Source organism: Saccopteryx bilineata, chromosome 8, assembly GCF_036850765.1.
Source record: "Saccopteryx bilineata isolate mSacBil1 chromosome 8, mSacBil1_pri_phased_curated, whole genome shotgun sequence".
NCBI lineage: Eukaryota > Metazoa > Chordata > Mammalia > Chiroptera > Emballonuridae > Saccopteryx > Saccopteryx bilineata.
In genome coordinates, this window is record NC_089497.1 from 27,815,411 (window position 1) to 27,837,814 (window position 22,404).

Below are 22,404 nucleotides of genomic sequence, written 5' to 3' on the forward strand. Positions count from 1 at the left end.
AACTATGCTCCTCTCACTGACCACCAATGAAAGAGGTGCCCCTTCCAGAAGTGTGGCAGGGGGCCGGATAAACGGCCTCTGGGGGCCGTATGCGGCCCACGGGCCGTAGTTTGGGGACCCCTGACTTAGTATAACTATGACGACAACGTCTTCTGGCAAGGTTGTTTCCCCTTGAACAATAAATGGTTATCTTAGAGACTTCCTTCGACAGGCAGAACTGAGGATGGTAGACCGCAGTCTTCTCATTAGAATCCATTCAAGAGAGCTACCTTAAGAGTTTATCACTAATTATTTTCAGTGTTTAATTCTTTCAGTATTTTGTAGAACTTTAGCAAGTTGTTATATGCCCTTAAGCTCTATCAATTATTTCAGGACTTGAAAGCTGAACTGATCAGTGTGTCCGAGGAGCCCAATCTTGGTTGGAAAGTTTTGGCCCAGGTGGTTTGCTGAGAGTGGTTGAAAAAGAGATTGAACTCTATATTTGGACCTTATTGCCTGCTTGTGAGGTGTTGATTAGCATAGATCTGGCCCACCCAACTGGATTAAACCCTAGAGAGGAGAAAAAGTAAGAATGAGTAGTGGCGTTGATGCTTCAAGAGCAGAAAAATAGAATTCAAGTGTAGCAGATGGTTTAGAGATTTACTTTGGCCTCTTAAAGAGTTAGAACCTCAGCTTTTGATTTTATTTCATAAGTGTTTTTTTCCCTTTTGCGGACAAGATTTTCACAAATTTCCAGAAAGGTATTTTATTTTCCCATGAACTGAAGAGAGTATTGTTTATTTATTTAAATGGTAGTGAGAGCTCTGTGGTGCTTATAAATGCTTTTCTCATGTAGCTATTTGTTGATAGTTCTAGTATATTTTTTTTCATTGTCTCTTCATATATGTCTTTAAAATTCTATTTCTAGGGCAGAGTGTGGCCACATGAGCATATGGCACATAATTGTGTAGTAGAGAAAGAGATTTTTAGGCACATGGATGTGTATCACAGAATAATTAAAGGACCTGTTCATTTATTCTCATTTGTCTTTAGTAAGAGCATAAGCTAACCAGCTGTCAAACTCATTGTTATTTGTTCATTGTAATGGGCATCATGGTGATTAATTCTGCTTAGTCTCTGCTCCATCCCAGGCTTTAAGGTAAACCAGCTTGGAGTGCATAACGAGCATGACAGTCACAATTTCTGTCTTAATGAGGTCTTTCATCTAAGAGTTTACGTTTAAAAATGAAATTCTTGTACATAGTTATTAATATTTATGGCATTTGAATAAAATAAATGGATACATTCTTGATCATTGTAAATATTTTGTCTGTGTGCCATCATATATTTCCAGACAAGATCAGAGCATTTTTATTATGAAATTTACATCTAATCAGGTTTGGGGTTGTTTTTTTTTTTAAGTAAAGTAAAATGTACAAACCACAAAACACAATTTAGCAATGTGGTTTTAGAAAGTTATGAGCTAATAGTAGTGTGACTTATTTCATATTATAATTTTTATCTGAAAAATATAAAAGTAAAATTTAGTTATCATGGATACATCATTACTGGTTTTTGGAAGAAACTAATATTGCATATTATAACCTTTGAATTGAACCACCTATTTAACTCACATTAGATTTCTCCTATAACTTTTGGTCTCATTTATGTTCAGTGAATGCAAGGGGAGAGATAGTGCTTGATGTTAAATTGCTGGAGCATTTCATTCACTAAAGTAAACATTGGTGACAAGATATTTACCTATAAGCAGTAATGCATGATCACAATAAAGTGTCTAAAAAATAGAAGGGTTCTCCCCTAATTCTTAGCTATGTATCAATTTTATAGCCTTTTAAAAACCATAGGTGCTTAACCATTTCATGTATTTCCTCGGATATAGGAGTACATATGCAAGAGTTTTGTAAAAAAATCAAAAGCTGTTGATTTTTAGAGAGATTCGTTTTGACACCATCCTCTCTTGTGACATCTATTACTTCAGAGTCAAAAAGTTCTTGTTTAACCCCTGAATGGAGTGAGGTGGTAATGTGTTTCTCAGGGCTGCCAAACAACAAAGTGGTGTTTGCATCCTTTTAACACTCTTGTTCTCGACTACTTTACTCTCAGAAACTCCAGAAATAGAAATATCAAGGACCAAGTCTACTGGCAAACGTGTGATTTTCATTTTAAGCATATTTGAGAAAATGTTTAGAGGTAAAAGATTCCTGACAGTTGAGAACTTTCCCAGACATGAGCCACACTTGCTCAGGAATGGTGACAAGAAGGCTAGAGTGCCTTCTGAGAATAACCCGAGGGAAGATGGCGGCCAGCCTTGGAAACTCCAGAGTAGAAGGAAATTGCAAACATGGAAAAGAAATAGAAAAAGGGCAAACAAATATCATCTTGTGGGACAAATATTACAGAATATAAGGAAGGTGGTCCAGTGTCACTAAATGTGGGACTTAAGATAATATAAAGACAATTGTGACATTTTTCAGAAGTAACAATATAAACAAGTCAAACCATTAATTCATAAATTCTTTCCTAATATGAGAGAGTGAAATAAGAGTTGATCAAGTTTTCCTAATTTATTTAGTAGTAGGTATAGCTGACTTTGATGATTCCATGAAATAAGTTAGCAACTGCCAGCATTTCTGTCCATTAAAAGATAATCTTTGTTCTCTGACCTTTAACTTGTAGCTAGGCTAAAGAAAACTTTACATTACAATGTAATGGATTGACTCTCAGGAAGTTTGAACATTTTAACTCAAAATATTCTATCTTGTGAAGATTTTTTGCAAAGTAGTAAATTCACCTTTACAGTTGAAATGTACATATTTCCTGCTTCTTCAATATGTGACACACTATAAACTGTCTTATCTGCATATTAAAGTGTGTCACAGGGTCTGATATTATCTTTCTTACAGCTCCACTAACAGTGGTTCAAATCATTACTCTATCACTGAATTACAAGTAAATCTGATGAAATTTTTCTGTGAGTGCCCCCCACCTTTCTAGTTTATTTCTGTACCGCCATTTTGAACAGACAAAGAAAGTAACATCTACCTCACAACGGCTGAAGCTTCTGTATACCTGTTATTATCATAGTGACAGCTTCTTGGTGCAGAGAGAGAACATTTTTATTTTGGTACTGTTTTTGCTTGCAGATTCAACTTTTATGTGAACATGAAAACGCGCTTTGTAAACATAAAAATAATCCTTGTTTTAAAACCAGCCCTTCTTTTTTTTTTAAGGTCACACTGTTTTCTTTATTTCATGTAGAATATACATGTTATCTTTAAATCCACATAGGTCATAGGAAGGCTTAGGGTTTAATGGAGGAATCTAGAAAGAAAGCCACTTATTGGCCTTAGCTCTGCCATTTCTGGCCCTGTGAATGCAGTGAAAAATATGCTGAACTTGACAATCCCCATGTGTGACCACTGGCAAATGTCTTCTCTGTGGTGAATCTCAACTGTGTTACCGAGGAAATGGAGATAATAGCTCTTTATCTATAAGGTGGGGATAGTCTACCTCACCCATTTCTCAGGCATGTTAAAGGGCTTAGGTAAGCTTATATACGAGACAGTGCTATGCAAACTGTAAAGTGCTGTCTAGATGTTAAGATAGCATGATGATAACTTTTACTAAGTAGAAAGACTAAGCAGTAGACTCTGTGCAAAGAACCTCAATGTGACTGCTGTTTCCTTCTTTGGAAATCTCTCCCATCTTACTTCATTTATGTTTATATTCTTAGAAGCTTTAGATTTAGAGCTGGCACCACGTTACTGTAAATATAGCGCTATGCTCACATCACCCTAGAGGCCAGTGTTGGGGCTTACTGTATAAAGATCTTCAGTTCAGGGGAAGAGGGACTAGAGGCAAGTTTTAGTAGTTGCTTACATTTTGGTGACAAGACCAGTATTAAAATATGTCATGAAATCTTTCAATCAAAATTAATATCTTCTCTTTTGTTTTACCTTTACTTTTAAAGCAACTTATGATGTTTTCTCAAGCCCTACAACTTCAGATGAACCTGAAATATCAGAGTCCCACACAGGTATACCCAACCTCTTAATTCTTGCCTTGGATTTCAGGTGTTCTGACAACTGCACCTACTTCTCCCTTTAATTTTTGATGAATGAAAAATTGTGCTATCCAGAGCTTTGCAGGAAAAGAAATAGAATCCCAGGAAGTTTTCTCTAGAGCAGTAGTTTTCCAGTGGGGGTGCTTTTGCTCTCTTTCACTCCCAGGAGCATTTGGAAACGTCTAGAGACATTTTCGGTTGTCACAGCTGGAGGAGGTACTACCAACACGTCCAGTGAGTAGAGGCCAGGGATGTTGCTAAACCCCTACAATACAAAGAATAGGCCCCAACAACAAAGGACCATCCAGTCCTAAATGTCAATAGTGCTGAGATGAGAAATCCTGCTATAGAGCAATAATGTCATTCATTTGTCTGTAGAAGTTCAGTTGGATCTAATTTTTGTCATTCATTTACTGATGCAGTTAGAGTAAGTTTAACTCAGTCCAATAGTTTCTTTTAGCAAGTGTTTATTAAGCACCTACTAAACTAGGTATTGCAGAAGATTCAAAGTAAATAAGACTTGTCTCTGCCAGACATGCATATATGGCTAATACTTTTTGTATGTATAGTCTTGTTTTAATATTATTTGTGTCATGATAAATAAAAGTGAATAATTTTAAACAGCAGAAAATAAAAAAAATGAAACAGAATGCTAAAGGTGGTTTCAATTACTAGTTAGGAAACAGAGAAGCCAGAAAAAGCAGTTGAAAATAAGTTGAATATGTGAGGCATTATTTTATCAAGTTTTCTAATGTTTAAAGGATATGTTTTTTAAAATGAGCTTATCTTCAAATTCTAATGAATCATTCATTTAAAAATGTTGGTCAGAAATATTTCAAGTGTTCTTGATATTTTTTCCTATATGAGGCATAATTTATTACTCATGAATTTGTATATTTTATTCCTGGGGCCTTCTACTGCTTTTATAAATGTTGACATTTATTCCAACAGCAACAAGTGATCCATTTCTGGATTCTGTCCCACCTAAAACTTCTAGAACTCTTGAACAGCCAAGGGCAACACTGGGTAATGTTTTTAACAGAAAAATTATTCTTTGTTTTCCATCAAAAGAAAATCCATCTGAATGCCTTTCTTCTGAGTGACCATTTCTTTCCATCACATCTAATCATTTATTTCTTTTCTATTTCTGAATATATATTTTTTCCTATAATGCAGGCATCTTATGTTCCATTTTGGTCTATTTTTTTTTTCTTCGTACTGTAATAGATGATATTTTTTCCATCCTTAAAGGAATGAAAAGCTTTGAAAACTGCATGAACATTTCATCATTGCCATCTCCTGTGCCTGTGGCCTGTGTCACCTCTCTTCCACGCCTGAGTCTGTCTGGAGTCAGCTACTGAACAGTTATCCCTCTGACCTTTCCCCTTCTCTACATTATTATTTCACCCATCAGCTTTCAAGACTACACGCATTTTTTCATTCTTAATCATGTACCTGTAGCATGTGCTTTGTAACACCATCTAAAAGCATGTTAAAACTCTTAAAAAATACCTCATTTTAACTGGAATTACTTTGTGGGGTGGGGTGTTTGTGTTTTCAGCTCCAAGAGAGACACCATTTGTTCCTCAAAAACTGGAAATCATTCCCAGTCCTGAAATACGGCCTACAACGCCTGGTAACTAATGACACATGTATAGTTGATTGCTTTGAAAGAACAGATAAGGTGACAAAAAAGAATCAATCATGTTTCCTTTTTCAGAGTTCTTTCAGCACTAAACATTTCCCTTCATTCTATACCATAAAATTGTCTAGATAGTGTGAAGTTATTTTTGTTTTTGCTATAATTCTTTCAAATTTGTCAACCAGAAAATAACAGAATTATAGATATTTACTTTTAAATATATTCTCTTCTAATTAGCACATTCAGGTACCACTAGATCAGGGTATTTTTCTCAAAGTAGTCTGAGTATGGAGAGCCCCAAGCTCTGCAGTCTTGGACATGGTGAAGGAAAATGGGTAAAAGAAGGATAACACAACCTACATTTTATAATAGAAAGTTATTGGAATAATGAAGTTCATTAACTCTTGGTGAGGCTTAGTAAAGGGCTACGAAATTAAGTTTTTAAATTGCCATTCTCTAAATACCAAATATTTTCTTTGTGTTTCTCCCCTGCTGTTTGGTAATTCATTTTTAAGTTCTTAATTGTACCATGTGTTTTTAAATCCTTCAAAGGTGTTCACTTTGCAGTACATTTAATTGAACAATGTACCTTCCGTTCTCATGTAGAAATTTAATTCCTTTGGTCCAGTCAACACATTTATTGAGCACCTGCTATGAATAAAGCACACTGCTGGGCATTCTAGAGAGACAAAGTAGCATAAAGCAGTTCTTGTGCTCAAGAAGTTTACAGGTTTACACTTACAACCTGAACAGCAGCGTTGTTTATGAAAGGTATTTTAAATCTTCTTTCAGCTCCCCTGCAAACTACATCTGTCCTTCCTACACCTAAACGACGCATCAGACCCAAACCACCGAGAACCAAACCTGGTAAATAAATGTCTGTTTGACCTTTCAGGATATTTGATTCCTAACAAAGAACATCAATCCCCTTGTCATAAAAATAAGTGATATGATTCTATAGGTTAAAGTTTCTTTACAAAATTTGAAGGTATCAATGTTTCTGAGTTTTTGGGGTATATACCCAGCAGAGGGATTGCTGGGTCATAGGTAATTCTATTTTCAGTTTTTTGAGGAACCACCATACTTTCTTCCATAATGGTTGTACTACTTTACATTCCCACCAACAGTGGACAAGAGTGTGGTGGTTACGGGGGGAGGGGGGAGAGGGAGAGGGAAAGGGGGAGGGGGAAGGGCACAAAGAAAACTAGATAGAAGGTGACAGAGGACAATCTGACTTTGGGTGATGGGTATGCAACATAAGTGAATGACAAGATAACCTGGAGTTGTTATCTTTGAATATATGTATCCTGATTTATTGATGTCACCCCATTAAAAATAAAATTATTAAAAAAAATTGAAGGTAACTGAAGATGAGTAATTTATAATGCAACATAACAAGAATCAATCATTTCTAATACGCTTTGATTAAAAATTATGTAAGTGATGTTCTTGCTTCTGAACTTTAGTATGAACCGATAAGCCTTGTTATCACAATATGATAGAGTGTGATAGCTAGTGTAATTCTTTTTCTTGGCATGCCATCTATATTTGAGTACTTATTAGGCTGACAGGTCTTGTTTTTTTGGAGCCTATGCTTTCAGTTTTTCCCTAAGGCAAAGGCTGAGATAGAAAGGCCATAAATCCAGCTTCCTAATTGCTTCTCATCTTTTAAAAGATGATATATCATAAAAGGTGAGAGAGCAACCGAAGATGATTTCATTCACTTGTAAGACTATCATTGTCATGCAGAAAGTCAGAAAAACTAAGAGGAGTTGAGGATGTAAGTCTCAAAATATGTGTAGGACTGGGCAGATGGAAAAGGAGGGGAACGATATTTTTAAGGCACAGGGTTTGGGTGGTAGAGGCCCTTTATCACTTGGAGGTGATTGTCTTCATTGTCACATGATACACAAAAAGCTGGTTCCACTGTAACATAAATACAGGGTTTTGGTTTTTTTTTATCGTCTGTACTATTATGACTGAGTTTGAAAATTCTTTTCCAAAACTTTTACTCACTACATACTTTCTAAACACTGACTACTAAATATGGCAGGATTTTTAAAAAGGTCATTCAGTTCTTCCTTAGAGGATATCTTTTTATTGTCTCTAAGATATCTTAATATCTCTTTTCCTTTCCATTACCAGAAAGAACCAAAAGTACTGGAACAACTACACCTAAAATTTCTAAAAGCCCTGAATTTCCATGGACTACACCGGGTAATGGCATGTCCTTAGTAGATATTACTTCATTTCACCGTAAAAAAAAAAAAAGCCAGCTTTTAAATAATGTCTCAATCAGTATTATAATTGGCTCATTTCAACAGTACTGAATATCTCACGTAGTATATCTACTCTGTGGCTTTCATGGTTTTATACAGAGGCCCTGTAATTAGTGGATCTGAACTAAGCATTATTCCTATGTCTTAGAAAGCAGTTAAACGACTTCCTTTTTCTCATCTGCTACCTAATCATTGTATTTAAAGATAGGTCTTATACATAGTTCTCCTTTTTTTTTTTTTTTTGTATAAGCCCCTCAAGTTCAACTTCAGACTATATTTGAAAAATTGACTATTATGGTATTAGTAGAATTTCCTTATGATGTAGATCATAGCAGTATAACTATTAATGAATATTAATTTTAAAACATGTCTTTTTGTTTGAAGCTTAAAGACTTACATGTAGCAGAGAAATGGGAAATAAGGGAGCAAAATGGTTACACTGATTTTTTTAAGTATGAATTAAATTCACTGTCTTTGCGTAGTTATTATGACGATTCAGTGGCAATGCTATTTCTGTTAGCTCCAATAGACTCTAGAAATATTTTTCAAACCAGATAAAAATTTACCACTGTATTTCCATTCAATGCTGCTCTGTGAAATATTATTTTAATGAGCCTTTTTTAAAAATCTCCCAAAATGATGGATTCATTCCATTTTATAGGTTTTCCTTGTGTGGTTTTAGACACTGAATTGCCTAAATATTGATTTGTTGATTATTTTTGTTTCTTTATTTTTCCAGCTCCCAGTAAAACACAATTTATTTCTTTGAAACCTAAAATCCCTCTCAGCCCAGAAGTAGCACACATCAAACCTGGTAATTACCCTGATTTCTTTTTTTTTTTAATATTTCAAGAGTAGAGTTGAGAATTTGTTTTATGTCACTCTTTGGAGCAAGAGCTTCTGATTTGTATTTTGATAATTGACACATTTTGCCATGAAAAATACAAAAATACAATGAAATTATTCTAACTAGCCCCTTCGATGCTGTCGCAGCCCTGCTCTGAGCTGAGTGGAGGATCATGATGTTCATGACTGTCACAGAGACACAGAAATAGAGCGCTGTACATGGTTGAGGACTCCCCTTGTCTAGTACGATGAAGTAGTTTCCAGTACCAAAGTGAACGGGAGCTCTTATGACTCTGAACAATCGCTTTTCAGCTGGAGAGGGAAAAAGTGGTTCCATCCTCTAAGCACTTTGCCTTGCTTGGAGTTTCTCAGTTTTCGGGCAGTAAGACTGAAAGTGTTGTAGCTCCCTGATGCTCCATGATTTTTTTTTCTATACTGGGGCTGACTTCTGAACACTGACTTCAGTTTGCTTCCCAGGAGATATTAATGGTATTTTGCTGAAGAAAAAAAAGGCTCTTTTGCAGGGAGGGGTTATTCTGTGTATATAATTTAAAAGACAGTTCCCTATATAAGGATTGTGGGACACAGTGAAGGACCAAAGCTTTGTTTTTTCAATCCAGAATTTATACAACAGTTTACATGTTTTGGTCATTAAATTTAAATAAATATTTCTCTAATATAATTATTTCTGTTATTACAAGATAAAATTTGAAAACATTAAATATTGTCTCCAATGTTAATTAGAATTTACACTAGATAATTTATGTTATTAATTTCAACAGTTTCTAAAAAGTTTTCTGAGGGGAAGTTCATTAATACAAGAGTTGGAGGATGTGTTCTTATTATTTAAGGTATTTGAGCAGAGACTTCTTAATTTGACATTTCCTTTTAAAATGTAGAAAATTATTTGGAAGCTTAATGAGTTTTTATTCCTTTGATTTCTACCTTCTAGTCAACTAAGAACATCCACACATTTTCTCCTAACAGCCACTTGAGAATCTGCACCTAAATGAATGCCAAGTCAACCTGACATTGAGGCAACACAGAGTAATTACTGAATCTCTGCAAACTATTGCTTGGGTTTTAGCTTTTAAAACGTTATTTATTTTTACTTTAGGGTAAGCCAGCATTATACCTCTGCTGAAGATTTCCGTTTCTAGCCAAGGTTCAGGAGAGCAAATAAACCACCAAAAGCTTTTTGGTTTGACTGATTCATTGCCTTTCCCAGCCCTCTCCTCACACTCTTTTTTTTTTTTTCCATTTCACTTTCCATGTAGGTTTCTTTCCTTTGGTTTTCCTTTGTGGTTAAACTAACAAGTAAAAACCACCATTGGTTTTGGCTTGTTTTATAAACAGAATCCAGTGCTTTCTTAATAATCCCAGCCATCTACTATGTCTCTATTTGTCTCCCTCATCCAATAAGAATGGTTTCTTTCATATGTAATCCTTAAGATTGTTATGACACTTAGTTCTTCAACTTTTAACATACTAAAATGGAGAGCTTCCAATTAATCACAGGTATGGTGGATGGAATTGTACATCGTTCTTATTGCTAGCCACAAATCCATAAGCAAGTTGTAGTTTTCTTTGTTTTGTGCTGAGGAGAGTGGTGTAGTTATGTGCATGCCACTCAGCTTTTTTATGGAACATTTTTATACCTTTATCTGTAACACCTTAAAATTGTCAATAGAGGAGGTTGTCAGAACATGAATTGGCTTTTAACAAACACTGACTTTAATATTTTTATACGCCGGTGAATTGGAAACTTAATTAATAGGGGTCCATACTTACATGGTCTCAGTCTGTCAGGAATTCAAAAATGCAGATTTTTCTTTATAAAATTAAAAGGCAGTGTTCTTAAATTTTTGTAAAGGCTAAAAAAATACTATGTGTTGCAAATTTTACTTATTTTTTTCATACTTTTGGAAGACAAATTTTTAGAAATTAAAACATGAATTACAACCTTAAAGTTTCTAAAGAATATTTGTTGGCCTCACCTGTGGTGGCGCAGTGGATAAAGCACTAGCCTGAAACACTGAGGTCGCCAGTTCAAAACCCTGCACTTGTCTGGTCAAAGCACATATGGGAGTTGATGCTTCCTGCTCCTCCCCCCTTTCTCTCTCTCTCTCCCTCCTTCTCTCTTTCTCACTTTCTCTCCTCTCTAAAATGAGTAAATAAAAATTTAAAAAGTTAAAAAACTTTATTAAAAAATAAAAGAATATTTGTTGTTTGCTATTTTCAGGTGTGAAGCTTTTTGATATTTATTATATTTAATGTGTTGACGCTTACTATTTTTTCCTTCTCACCTACAGAATCTGAAACATCGCAGTTTCTCTTTTTCTCTTTCTCTGCCAATTTGAACATTGGAGGTTTTGTTGTTAGAATATTTAAATAATATTGTTATTCAATTTATTTAGCACTGCCTGAGATTGGAGACTGTTTTTTGACTTCTTTGATTTACTAATCAAAATGAACTAGATTTCATATGTAAACCAATTTATTTGTTCACCAGCAATAAATGGAGAATAACATATAAACACTTTTGGCCCTTTTTCTAGGCCATAAGTTCAACTTCTATTTTTCATAAAATAATATCAGATTCAGCCAGGCTGAAAATGATCCAAAAGTAACAGAACTCAGAGACACGGTTACAGGTCTAATGGGTCTGTTGCCTGTTCCCACTTCCTTGGATGAACCTGACTGTCCTGCAGGAAAACCAAATGGCTGGTAGACAGAGAACTCCAAGCAACCTTAGAGAGGCTCCCCTGACATACTTACATGGAGTGTCTCCTCAAGCACTAGGAACAGTTTTTAGAATGTTGAATAGTAGAGAAAATAGCTGAAAGATCTGTAAAAACAAACAAACAGAAATCTCAATTCTTCCTTTTATTGTGGTTTGTGGAGAAGGTGTAGGGTGTTGAGCCTCTCTGTTGTTAAGCCAGCAGAACCTGATTGGTTTTCAATAAGAAAACACATTTTATTCCAAAGGACATTTGGTTTCTGTCTTAGATCCTCCTCTTCAGCATTGCCTTCAATAATACTTGCTTTTATTGCAGCCCCTGAACCTCGGACTCCAGCTTCATCCCAGTCAACAATAGGTAATGAAGTTTCCTTTAGTTAGTGAAAAAGAATTATTTCTCATTTCATGCAATCTAGCTTTAACTTTGTCCTTAACTTTGACTTTTTAAAAGTTCATATCTTTATAGTCTTTCAGGGGTTTTTTTTCCAGCCATTTTTTTTAGAAGATAAACTCTCAGCCTATGCTTGACTAAGTAGAGGTTCTGAGACACCATGAAAGCCATACTTATTTTTATTTGACACATTCTTTATTACTCATCCTTACGTTTGAGGAATGTGTCTTGAGCTTCTTTTAATCTGGTAATTTCTAGTGGAGGACTATGGTTTTTCTAGGACATATTTGTGTTTTACTTTTGAAGGTGTTTTTCTTCATTTCAAAACTCCAACATTTGCAGATGTTCTTGGAAAACATTATTATCTTTCCAGATCTAAATATCCTGATGTGTCACAAGAAATTCATTAAAAGAGAAAAATATAAAAATGAACCCCAATCTACATAGCTTCTTTTTCTGTAAGAGAGCAAATAATGTTTTCTACTGGTGCCATCGTAGCCAATTACCCGTATTTTCCTTCATAACATGAACTGTTGGTTACTTTATTGCATTCACATATCCCAAATAAGAATCATACATTTTACTTTCCATTTTTCTTTCCAAATTTAACTGACTGGCTATATTTTTGTTCATTTTGCCTAAAAACACACGAATCAATTTAAATAAGAAAGGAATTTCTTATGTGAATAAAAGTTTCATCATTTACATTTGTGCAACTTAATAATTAAAAATTAAGCATTTTTTCATATTTAAATAGATCTCTTTATTTGCCCTTTGACTTTGATTTCTTCTTGATGATGTTTCATGCAGTCTTAGAGCCTGGAATGCTGGGAACCAAACCTTCAACAGCAACATTAGGTAATGCAGTTATTGAGCGAGTGACCTTTGTTTCCTCTCTACCCAACTGCTGGTGTCTTTATTAACAGGCTCACAATGATGGATTAATCCACTGATACTCATTTGTGTGTGTGTGTGTGTGTGTGTGTGTGTGTGTGTGTGTGTTTTCCGGTCTTAACTTCCAGAGAAAAATTGTAAATCTATAGTTTTATAAAACATATCTCATTTTTTAAATTTGCCTCCCCTGAAATAATTTCTGATTCAAAGGTTTTTAATACATCTCATTGATTCACAGATTTTTTTAATGCTAAATGAAAAACTTTTCTTTTTGCATCTTAAGCCAAATACATTTTAATTTTTATCACTTGTAGCTTTTTTTTATATAAGTGAGAAGAGAGGAGGCAGAGAGACAGATTCCTGCATACCCCCAACCTGGATCCACCCAGCAAACCCCCTGCAGGGCCATGCTCTACCCATCTGCGGCATTGCTCCATTGCTTGGCAACTGAGCTATTTTTAGGCCTGAGGCAGAGGCCACCAAGCCATCCTCGGTACTGGGGGCCAATTGGTTTGAACAAATATAGCCATGGCTGCGGAAGGGAGAAAAAAAAGATGAGGGAGGGGGAGACATGGAGAAGCAGATGGTCACTTCTCCTGTGTGCCCTGACCAATAATTGAACTGGGGACATCCATACCCTTGACTGAGGCTCTACCACTGAGCCAACCTGTCAGGGCCACTTGTGGCTTTTTTAAAGTAACTTTTCTCATGTTCCTGTTGAACAAGCATTTTCAAAATTTTTATGAGACTGTCTTCTCTAAGCTATACCACGTTATGGGTTTTCCCTTTTAAAATGAAGAATAGGGGATCTCTTGAATAGTAATTGTTTATAAATCTTTGGCCAAAAAAATATTGTTGAAGACGTAACTTAACTGGGCAAATAATTATAGAAAGTTGCAAAACAAAAGGGTACATATCCATAATAAATCAAAGAGCTTAAATGTGCTTCTAAGATATATGTAGTATTGTTTGTCCTGTATTAACTAGTTAATTTTCTTTCTTCAGCTCCACCAAAGACCAAACGACCAGGTCGTCGCCCCCGCCCTAAAACCACACCTAGTCCAGATGTGCCCAAGTCCAAACCTGGTAAATGTGATGTTCAGGGTTTCAATTAACACAGAAAGTAGAATATGATAGCTTCTGATATAGTAGCTACCTAGTACCTAAATACCTGGACTTCGGAACTACAATATGGTTGTTAATTTTTATATTTAAGCATCTGTACTTACTTTCCATTTCATGTTATATGAATATATGTTTATATTTTTATTTACAGGTACCCACAGCAGTAAGCTGACTCACTGAATGTATTTTTAGAGTAGGGCTCCATAACATCTTATGTAGGATGCATATTTGTGTCAGATGACCTGTGGGAAAGCAATAGGAAGAAGAGGAGAGAATGGGGAGGGGGATAAAAGGGAAAATCACATTCAAAAAAAGTACACAGTTTAAGTAAAGATTGAAGAGTAATGCTTCCTTCCTCAAGGTGTCACTTCTTCATATAATTAGTGTTTTTGATTTTTTGCTTCTCTAGCACTGGAACCAGCTACGGCACAACAGGAGCTCCTGGTGCCCACAATCGGTAATTCCACTCTCCTCCGAGTGCTTTCATATCATCACTTCTGCTTTTCCTACTTTCCCCCCAGGAATACTGCATTCCCACCACACAACCACAATTTCATCCCATACATCCTCTCGATTTCCTATCTCGGTCTGAAGAACCTAAAGATAGGAGGAGACTTCTGGAAGAATCCCGTGTGCTTATTTAAGAAAGAACTGTGATCTTGGACACAACTTCCTGGTTTTCCACAAACCCTCTTTCTTTCCATCACATGTGTCTTTGTGTAGAGAAAACCATCTACTCTTTTGGAGACAGGGACTTCTGTGATCATGCTGGATTTCACAAATGACAAAATTTTATTCTAGTGCCATGATTATCATTTCATTGCTTTACTCATTCAACTTGCATCACTTTCTCCTTCTTAAAAAGTTGAATGAAATAATGGCTTCTTCAGTTTTTATTTTCTTTGGAAAATTGTTTTTAAGTATGTTTTGGTAACTGGAAGCACAAATACTGTTCTTGGTCTAGGGTCCAATATAAAATAGCATGGTGTTTGTAATTTGAGAACATTAAAAGTCCCAAACTGGTTTTATTATTTTTAGTACTAATGCTGTTCAATGATAATTATTTCGTTGCAAGTTCTCAGTATTTACAATAAGTCTGTTACTGCTTTACTTTAGAAAATTCCAGAAATCAGTAGCCATGTAACATTTTATATAATTTTAAGTGTTCAGGATTATTTCCAGGCTTTCTATTGAACAAGCTACAAAGTTCTACCTTATTCTTTTTATATTGAGAAAAAGTCAATTAAGAATTAGAACTATTATACTTATTACATTAGAAATTACTTATGTAGAAAAAAGTCTTATTATAGTTCTCATTACTTTTCTTCAAAGACACATTTTGAGCATTTCCTTTTGGAAGAATAAGTAGAAACAAACACATTTCCCACTCTTTCCACTCTCCAGGAGTTAATTTTGCTGTATAGTCATTGAATTTATATAGTATATTTGCTCAAGCATATGTGTCCTTAATTCTGACGGTTTCAGCCATGACCATTATACTCACTTTAATACCTTTTTCTTCAGCATCAAAACCTTCGAAAAGACCTAAAACCATACATAGACCAGTACCTCAAATCTAGCCTACTAATTACTATTTTAAGTGCCTTGATCTATAACTAGAAAATGTTGGGTAAGTAACATTAATCTTGACCTTCACAGCTCTGCTAAGACACTAATTATAGCACCTTTTCTCCTTCAGATTCAAAACCACCAAAGCAATTACTTCCTAAGCCCCAAAGCACAGCAAAACCAGATATGCCACCAACTAAATCCGGTAAATAGAATTTGCAATGCTTCAGTTTAAGAACCTCTTTTGGGGGACATGTTGCTGAAAATGTTTATAATTTGTTACATCACATAAAACATAAAAGCCCAAGTACCATGATTTTGTTATTATCTTTTCAAAATGGTCACACTGATCTTTTAAGTATTAATTGAACAAATCAAATGGGTTTGATGTGTGGGAAATTAGCAAATTTTACAGTTGACACTGACAGATTCCATTTTCTTAAAGAGTTTTTTTTAGGCTTTGTTTTCTACATTTGGGTTTATAATGAGTAGAAACCTATTTTTTCTATATCTGGAACATTTCTGAAAGTGACTTGAGCAGCCACCACAAGGCAGCGCTGGGGAGGGTGACCCTGTTCTTCTTTCAGCACATAATCAGAGATCGGCCTCCTCTAAAATACCTTATCGACATTTTAAACAGTAATTCTTTACTAAGCAATTTCCTACCATTTAAGTAGATATTTATATGACTTCTGGAAATTCAACTGTTTTGGGATTGAAACTTTCTCCTAAGATTCCAATTGGTATAAAATTCTAACTTACTAAGAGAGCGCCTCTCGTACTAAATAAGCTTATCAAAGCCATTTCTATCCATTTAAAATAAACGAGGTTCTGTATCCATCCTGTGAATTAAGTATCAGCGAGCATCGAAAAGCTTAGCCTTCCTTGTTTTCATTATTTATATTTGTTTATTTTCTCCGGTGCAGTCTTTAACCTGTTACACCCTCACCATAGGTAATGACGGGTGTCTTTCTTCTTGGCCAGTGTTTCTCTGAGCTTGCTTGCCCCTCTCACCTCTGTCATCATCTGTGTTCTCTTGTGCAAACAATTATTCATCATCTTTTTCATTTATTTACAACATTGTTAGGGACATTTCTAACTTGGTAGGCAATCTTACATCTGCTGCTCAGCTGATCACCTCTGAATATTACTCCTTCTTTGATCACCTTCAGAGACATTCAGGTTGCTTCCAGCATGTGAAGCTGTCAAAGGCACAGGTGCTCTCTCTGTCCCTCCTTCAAGTCAGGGACTCTATGACATCTGTCTCTGTAGGTATAATTTATGGATGCGGGAGGGTGGCAATGCGCAAGCTGATTGGAGCTTGACGCGATACATAATTGCTTCTTTCTCGAAAAGTCTCTTGCTTCCTTGATTCCATGCTATTCAAATGCAACTTGAATGAATGTCAGTTTTCTTGTTGACAAATTTATCTTTTGATGCTGAATTTCAAACAAAATAGAGAATTCCCCCTTTTTTTGTTTGAAGGCAGTTGCTTTGAATATTGTTTTCATCCTGTTGTCCTCACTTTCTGCCTCTCTTCTGTCTCCATGTTTCCCGTTAGTTCAGAAAATGTTCTCAGATGCGGCTTAACCCAACTCTGTACTGTGTGTCTTGGACAGTGAAAGGCAATCTTCATATAACTGCTTACAGGGTTTCTGGTGATAAAAATATTTTAATGTTACATTTAAACTTCTGAATTGAATGAAAAATAGAAACATTTCAAACTAAGGAGTTAATCAATCTTAATTTCACATCTATGCATAATTTAATCATTGCTGAATACAATAGAATTATAGGAATCCTCTTTATCCAGACAAAAATTTGGATTATTGTTTTTCTGGCCTTTTTCTTAATCATGTCTTTCTTACTTGAATAACGATCTCCTAACTATCCATTTGAAATAAATAAATAAATGAGAAATAGTAAGAAAAGTATCACATTTATTCTGAAGAAAGGCAAAAGTTTATCTTTTGCATAATGGTTGCAGATCTTCAATTAAAAGACTAAGATTTTTTAAAAATCTCCTCACAACCAACATTCTTCAAAATAAATATTGATAATAGTGGTAAAAGGCATTCAGATGTAAACAGAGGCTTTCATAATAATTTTTCAGAGTAATTTAAAATACATATCAGACAACTAATTATCTGATTTCTTTTTTTAATACAGTTGAAATCAGATAATTAAACACAGGGATGAAAGCTTTTCATTGGCCTCATAGGCTACTTTGTGAGATGAATGGATATCAGCGTACAGCCAGTTATTAGAGAACAAGTACTATTTTTCCAGAATTCAGAACTGCTTTTTCGGCATTGCAAGGTTAAGAATATTTATTTTCAAGGTATTTTTTTTTCTTTTCCTATGTTTCTCATGTCTCCATTGCTTGTTGTATTGCTTTTGGTCAGTTCCTGCCGCAGACACTGATCCTGTACCTCTGAGAACTGAGGCTCCCTGGACGACATTAGGTAATAACATTTAATATCTTAAAGCAAGTCTGTTTTATGCTCATTGTTCAGTCTATTCCATTACCATTTTAGTCAAGGGCTTTTCTCTTGCCTAAGATTTTCTCATCATCCTCTCTCATCATTTAACTAGCTTCCTCACTTTGAATGTATTGAAGACGTCAAAAACAAGTTACTTGGTTAGACTATAAGCCTGTTTGCAGGTAGCGCAGAGCATCTCTCTCATACTATCTAGCCATGTTGATACTTTACAGAGCCCGTGATTCTGCTCAGAGCTGTGATAAAGCTGAAATTCAAATACAATTAAGAGTGTCTGCCCCATGAACCTCATTTATAACTTGGTGTGTGTCGACAAAAGTTGTTTTAAGATGTGCAGGGGATTTTTGTTGTCTTCCAAGAATTTTAAGAAATGAAATGTGCTTTTTCTAATAATGTTTAATAGTATGTATGCCCAAGTGAAGTATTACCTAACTACAGTCTCCCAAAAGCTGGTGAGCCTGGATCCCTCTGAAAGGTGACATGAGCATGCTGCACTTCTGACTTCCCTTGGATCGGGGTCATCTTTGAAAATCTTACACCAGAAATAACAATAATGCTTTCAGATTATTCAAATAACATTATATAATCTTTTTCAAAAGAACTGTTAGGCAACAACCCCAAAATAGTTTTTGCATGTGGATGACAAAAGAAAATCTTGAAATAAAAAGATAATTCCTCAAGACTCAAGAAAATCTAGCAAAAACTTTTAGAAAACCTTTAGGCATGTATAAATCTTTTTTTAGTTTCTGCAGTCATATGGTATTAATCAATTTCCTTTCTTCAGCTCCAAAAACATCACGACCAAGACCACGTCGTCCGCGTCCCAAACCTTCAAAACGTCCCAAACATCCCAAACATAAAACCACGCCAAGCCCAGTGGCACCTCAGACCTCACTAGGTAAATATACAGCTCCTGATGCCTGTGGAACCTCATCACATCACATCAGTGTTCCTCGGGTGGCAGCTTAACTCGCCACCTAATAGCCCCTCTAACCTGTAAGTGCGAAAGCTGTAGCCAATCCCTGTGATTTCCTTACACTGCTTAGGATCTTCTTGGAACTTGAGTATTTTATTTGTTTCTTTGACCGTTGAATTATATATTTCTCTGTGATTCTGGCAAAGTTTCTTTTCAGGAGAATTTGATGGCTTTTCTTAATGTGTTTAAGATTTCTTTTTCAAATTACTTTTGATCGTTTCTTGATGCAGATATTGAACCTGTTACTCCCGGCACATTTTTAGGTAATGATTCTTTATGTCCTTCAGCAAGAACTTTCTCTCATATTTATTCTCAAACTTATCTGCGGTGCTATACAGATGATGATGACATTGTCATCTTATTACAGTATTCATCTCTAAATATAAAAAGCTTTCTTTCTAACAGCTATGAGTATGAATTTGATTCATACAGCTATCCCCTCCATATCCCAGCTTGAAATTGCATCATGTTGAGCTGAGTCTTTGTTTAAACAGTATTGTTTTTCAGAGCTGAGGTCCAAATGTGATTGTCTAAATATCCCTTATTTAGACTACCAGGACAGTATCAATTATAATACCATGAAGTTTCTCTAAGTATCTCACTTTCTACATTTCAAGTTCTACATAAGTTTTTTTTTTTTCCCTTGGTTGCCATTTCAGATAATTTTGTACACTGTGTTCTAGTAAATTACCAAGCGGAAAATTTGCCCAAGCCTAGTCATTTTAAACTCAGTCATTTTAAATTATAAGTGAATATAATAGGATGGTTTGAACTTCTTACACACCATCATAGTTTGGCAGTGATTTGTAATCAGTTTTGGATGAAGGACACTTTCAAGAAAATGAGAATTCCTCATCTTTATTTCTTAAACATAATTGTAGTGCGATTTTTTTTTCACCTCTGGAGAATTCTTAATTATAATGAAAACCTATTAATGTACTAAAGGAGACAATTTCCCACCAAAGTGACAAAGTTTTCTCCACTTATAGAAACTCTGACAAGCTTTAGAAAGTTTAGAGCCCTGTGATATCATCCATCAGAGTTCATGGGGCCATACACACGATATTAATACTACATTTTCTCCCGTCAGCTCCAACAACAGCAGCAACAACAAAGAAACCCCGTCGTCCACGTCCCAAACCTAAAACCACACCCCATTCAGAAGCACCTCAACCTACACTGGGTAAATATGCGGTGTCTGGTTTAAGGAATCCAACTACTTGACCCTGGTTTGGACCCTCAATTCTATGCATATAATTGGTGCATACCCTATGTATCCACCAAGAGTAAAAGCTGCTACTTAGGAGAACATGTGATATCTAAGTACCTCATCTTTCCTGTGTGGGAATCTTCTCTATCAATGTTCTTTTTATTTATTTGTTTACTATTTGATTCCATTCATGTCTTAAAGTTAAAGTTTGCTCAGTCAAGTATTGAACCTACACAATCAATTCAAGTCAACTTCTTTTTTAATCCTAATTCCCCATAACCATATTGGTAACTGTGAGGTAAATCACAAGTAGGAAGTATGTTTTGCTTCCCTATCAATTTGTATAATAGTTGTAAACAAAAGCTATTCCTGCAAAAACAAGTAGAAAATAACATAAGGCAGCATGTTTATATGAAGTTAAAATAAGTTCTCTAATGGTATAAATACTATATGCTAGGAGTGGTGAATATTTGGAGCAGAAAAAAACTCCAGGATCATTAGAAAGAAATCAGTACAGAATTTGGACTAGTGGAGGACAAGCAGGGAATTTTTTGAAGCTGGCATTCCAGACAGAGGATGATGTGTTGATGCCCTCCTGTTAAATGGGCTCATAGGATGAATTAAAGAAGAATAATCTGGATGTCTATTCAAGAGCCCAGTGGGCTTTAGTGATCCTTTTTCTGTATCAAACAGTGCTTTTTCTACCTTAGAACTGAAGATGCCTTGTCTAACATGATACCACAAGTGGAGAGGTTGTTCTTCATCTTATTCTATTAAATGCCATTGTTTTCACTAAGGATTAGTCTCTTAGTGAGTATAGTCTCAGCTCCCTTTTGGCTGTCTGTTATATGTGTGGTAGATAGACCCCAGGGTGACCCCTACTCCCACCACACTTCCCTTCTCACCCCCATAGTTCCTGCCTCTTGGTGTTAAAGCTTTTATGTAATCTGTCTTTTCTATCCCCTCCTCCTTCGCCCTTAGAAGCCTTATTTTTACTACTGGTAAGATGAGTTTTCTCACATTTCGTGCATTCATAAAAATCTCTTTGGTTTCTTTTATTACTTTTGATCAGTTCCTGCCACAATCTTGGAACCAGTTATTCTTAGAACCGAGGCTCCAGGGACAACACTAGGTAATGATACATTATGTTCACCAGCATCTGCTTTTCCTGCTCATTTCAAACCCATTTCATCACCCTCATAACCACGGCTTCTCCCGCTTCACAGGACTTCTGTGTCATCCTCTGTTGTCATTCAATTACTTCTTAATATGTATATATTGGAGAGCACTAAAACAACTCATTTGTTTTAAGGAAGTGACGTATATAATAAGTATAATCTTATTCACAGCTTCTGGAACTATAACACTCTAATAACCAGATGTTTTCTTCCTTTAACTCCCAAAGCACCTGAACAAATTCACCATCCACGTCCCAAACCTAAAACCTCATCAAGTCCTGAAGCACCTGACGATGGACTAGGTAAATGTGTAGATCTGAATAAGGAATTCTGGCAGCCCGTCCCAGTGGGGTCCAGAGAAAATGAAGGGGCAAATCAGGGTCAGCAGCTGCTTCTGCTCCACAGGAGGCTCAAGAGCACGGGTGGGGAGATCTTATGTGGTTGCCAACTTCTTTATACCTTGTGAATTAGAATCTTCTCTCTAAATGTCTATTTAACTGACTTATTTAATTCACTCATCCTTTAAATATTGAATTTGTACCATGGACTGAAACAACTGCAAAACAATGGGCACATAGGAAATTATTTCTTGGTAACTATGAAAGGTGCGTAAGGATCTAGGGCCACCTTTGGCACACATTTTCTATAAAGGGTTAGATAGTAAATATTTGAGAGTTTGGGTCCATATGGTCTGTATTACATATGTTTATTCTTTCCTCCTTTTTTTTTTGTTTTTTTGTTACAGCCACTTAAAATAAGAAAGAAAAATTATTCTTTGCTCTCAGGGACCATTTGAAAACAAGCCATGGGCAAGATTTGACCATGGTTCATTGGGGTGGGGGGCGTTAAGAAGTAGAAAAAGGAAGGACATATATAGAAGCCAGTGAGAGGAGGCAGAGGAGGCAGAGATGAAGGCTGCCAGGCTTCTAAGTGTTGATCAGAGTATTTCATTGAAGTTGTTGCAGCTAAATGAGCCTATAGGACCAGTTG

The 22,404-nt window shown here is 35.7% G+C and overlaps 1 protein-coding gene across 2 annotated transcripts in view; it reads left to right on the forward strand.

The window, feature by feature from the left end:
* The window catches only part of ABI3BP (ABI family member 3 binding protein), a 254,121-nt gene that overhangs the window by 139,061 nt on the left and 92,656 nt on the right, over nt 1-22,404 (forward strand). Inside the window, exons 13-29 of one of the 2 annotated variants that reach the window (XM_066240657.1) lie at nt 3,971-4,036; nt 5,015-5,089; nt 5,625-5,699; nt 6,498-6,572; nt 7,851-7,922; nt 8,724-8,798; nt 11,887-11,928; nt 12,772-12,819; nt 13,861-13,941; nt 14,390-14,437; nt 15,680-15,754; nt 17,955-18,014; nt 18,835-18,948; nt 19,257-19,289; nt 20,117-20,209; nt 21,309-21,368; nt 21,642-21,716. In XM_066240657.1, coding sequence (XP_066096754.1) covers nt 3,971-4,036; nt 5,015-5,089; nt 5,625-5,699; nt 6,498-6,572; nt 7,851-7,922; nt 8,724-8,798; nt 11,887-11,928; nt 12,772-12,819; nt 13,861-13,941; nt 14,390-14,437; nt 15,680-15,754; nt 17,955-18,014; nt 18,835-18,948; nt 19,257-19,289; nt 20,117-20,209; nt 21,309-21,368; nt 21,642-21,716 — 1,167 coding nt within the window. The remainder of the gene's footprint in view (nt 1-3,970; nt 4,037-5,014; nt 5,090-5,624; nt 5,700-6,497; nt 6,573-7,850; nt 7,923-8,723; nt 8,799-11,886; nt 11,929-12,771; nt 12,820-13,860; nt 13,942-14,389; nt 14,438-15,679; nt 15,755-17,954; nt 18,015-18,834; nt 18,949-19,256; nt 19,290-20,116; nt 20,210-21,308; nt 21,369-21,641; nt 21,717-22,404) is intronic. The other variant, XM_066240658.1, reaches the window with a different exon arrangement.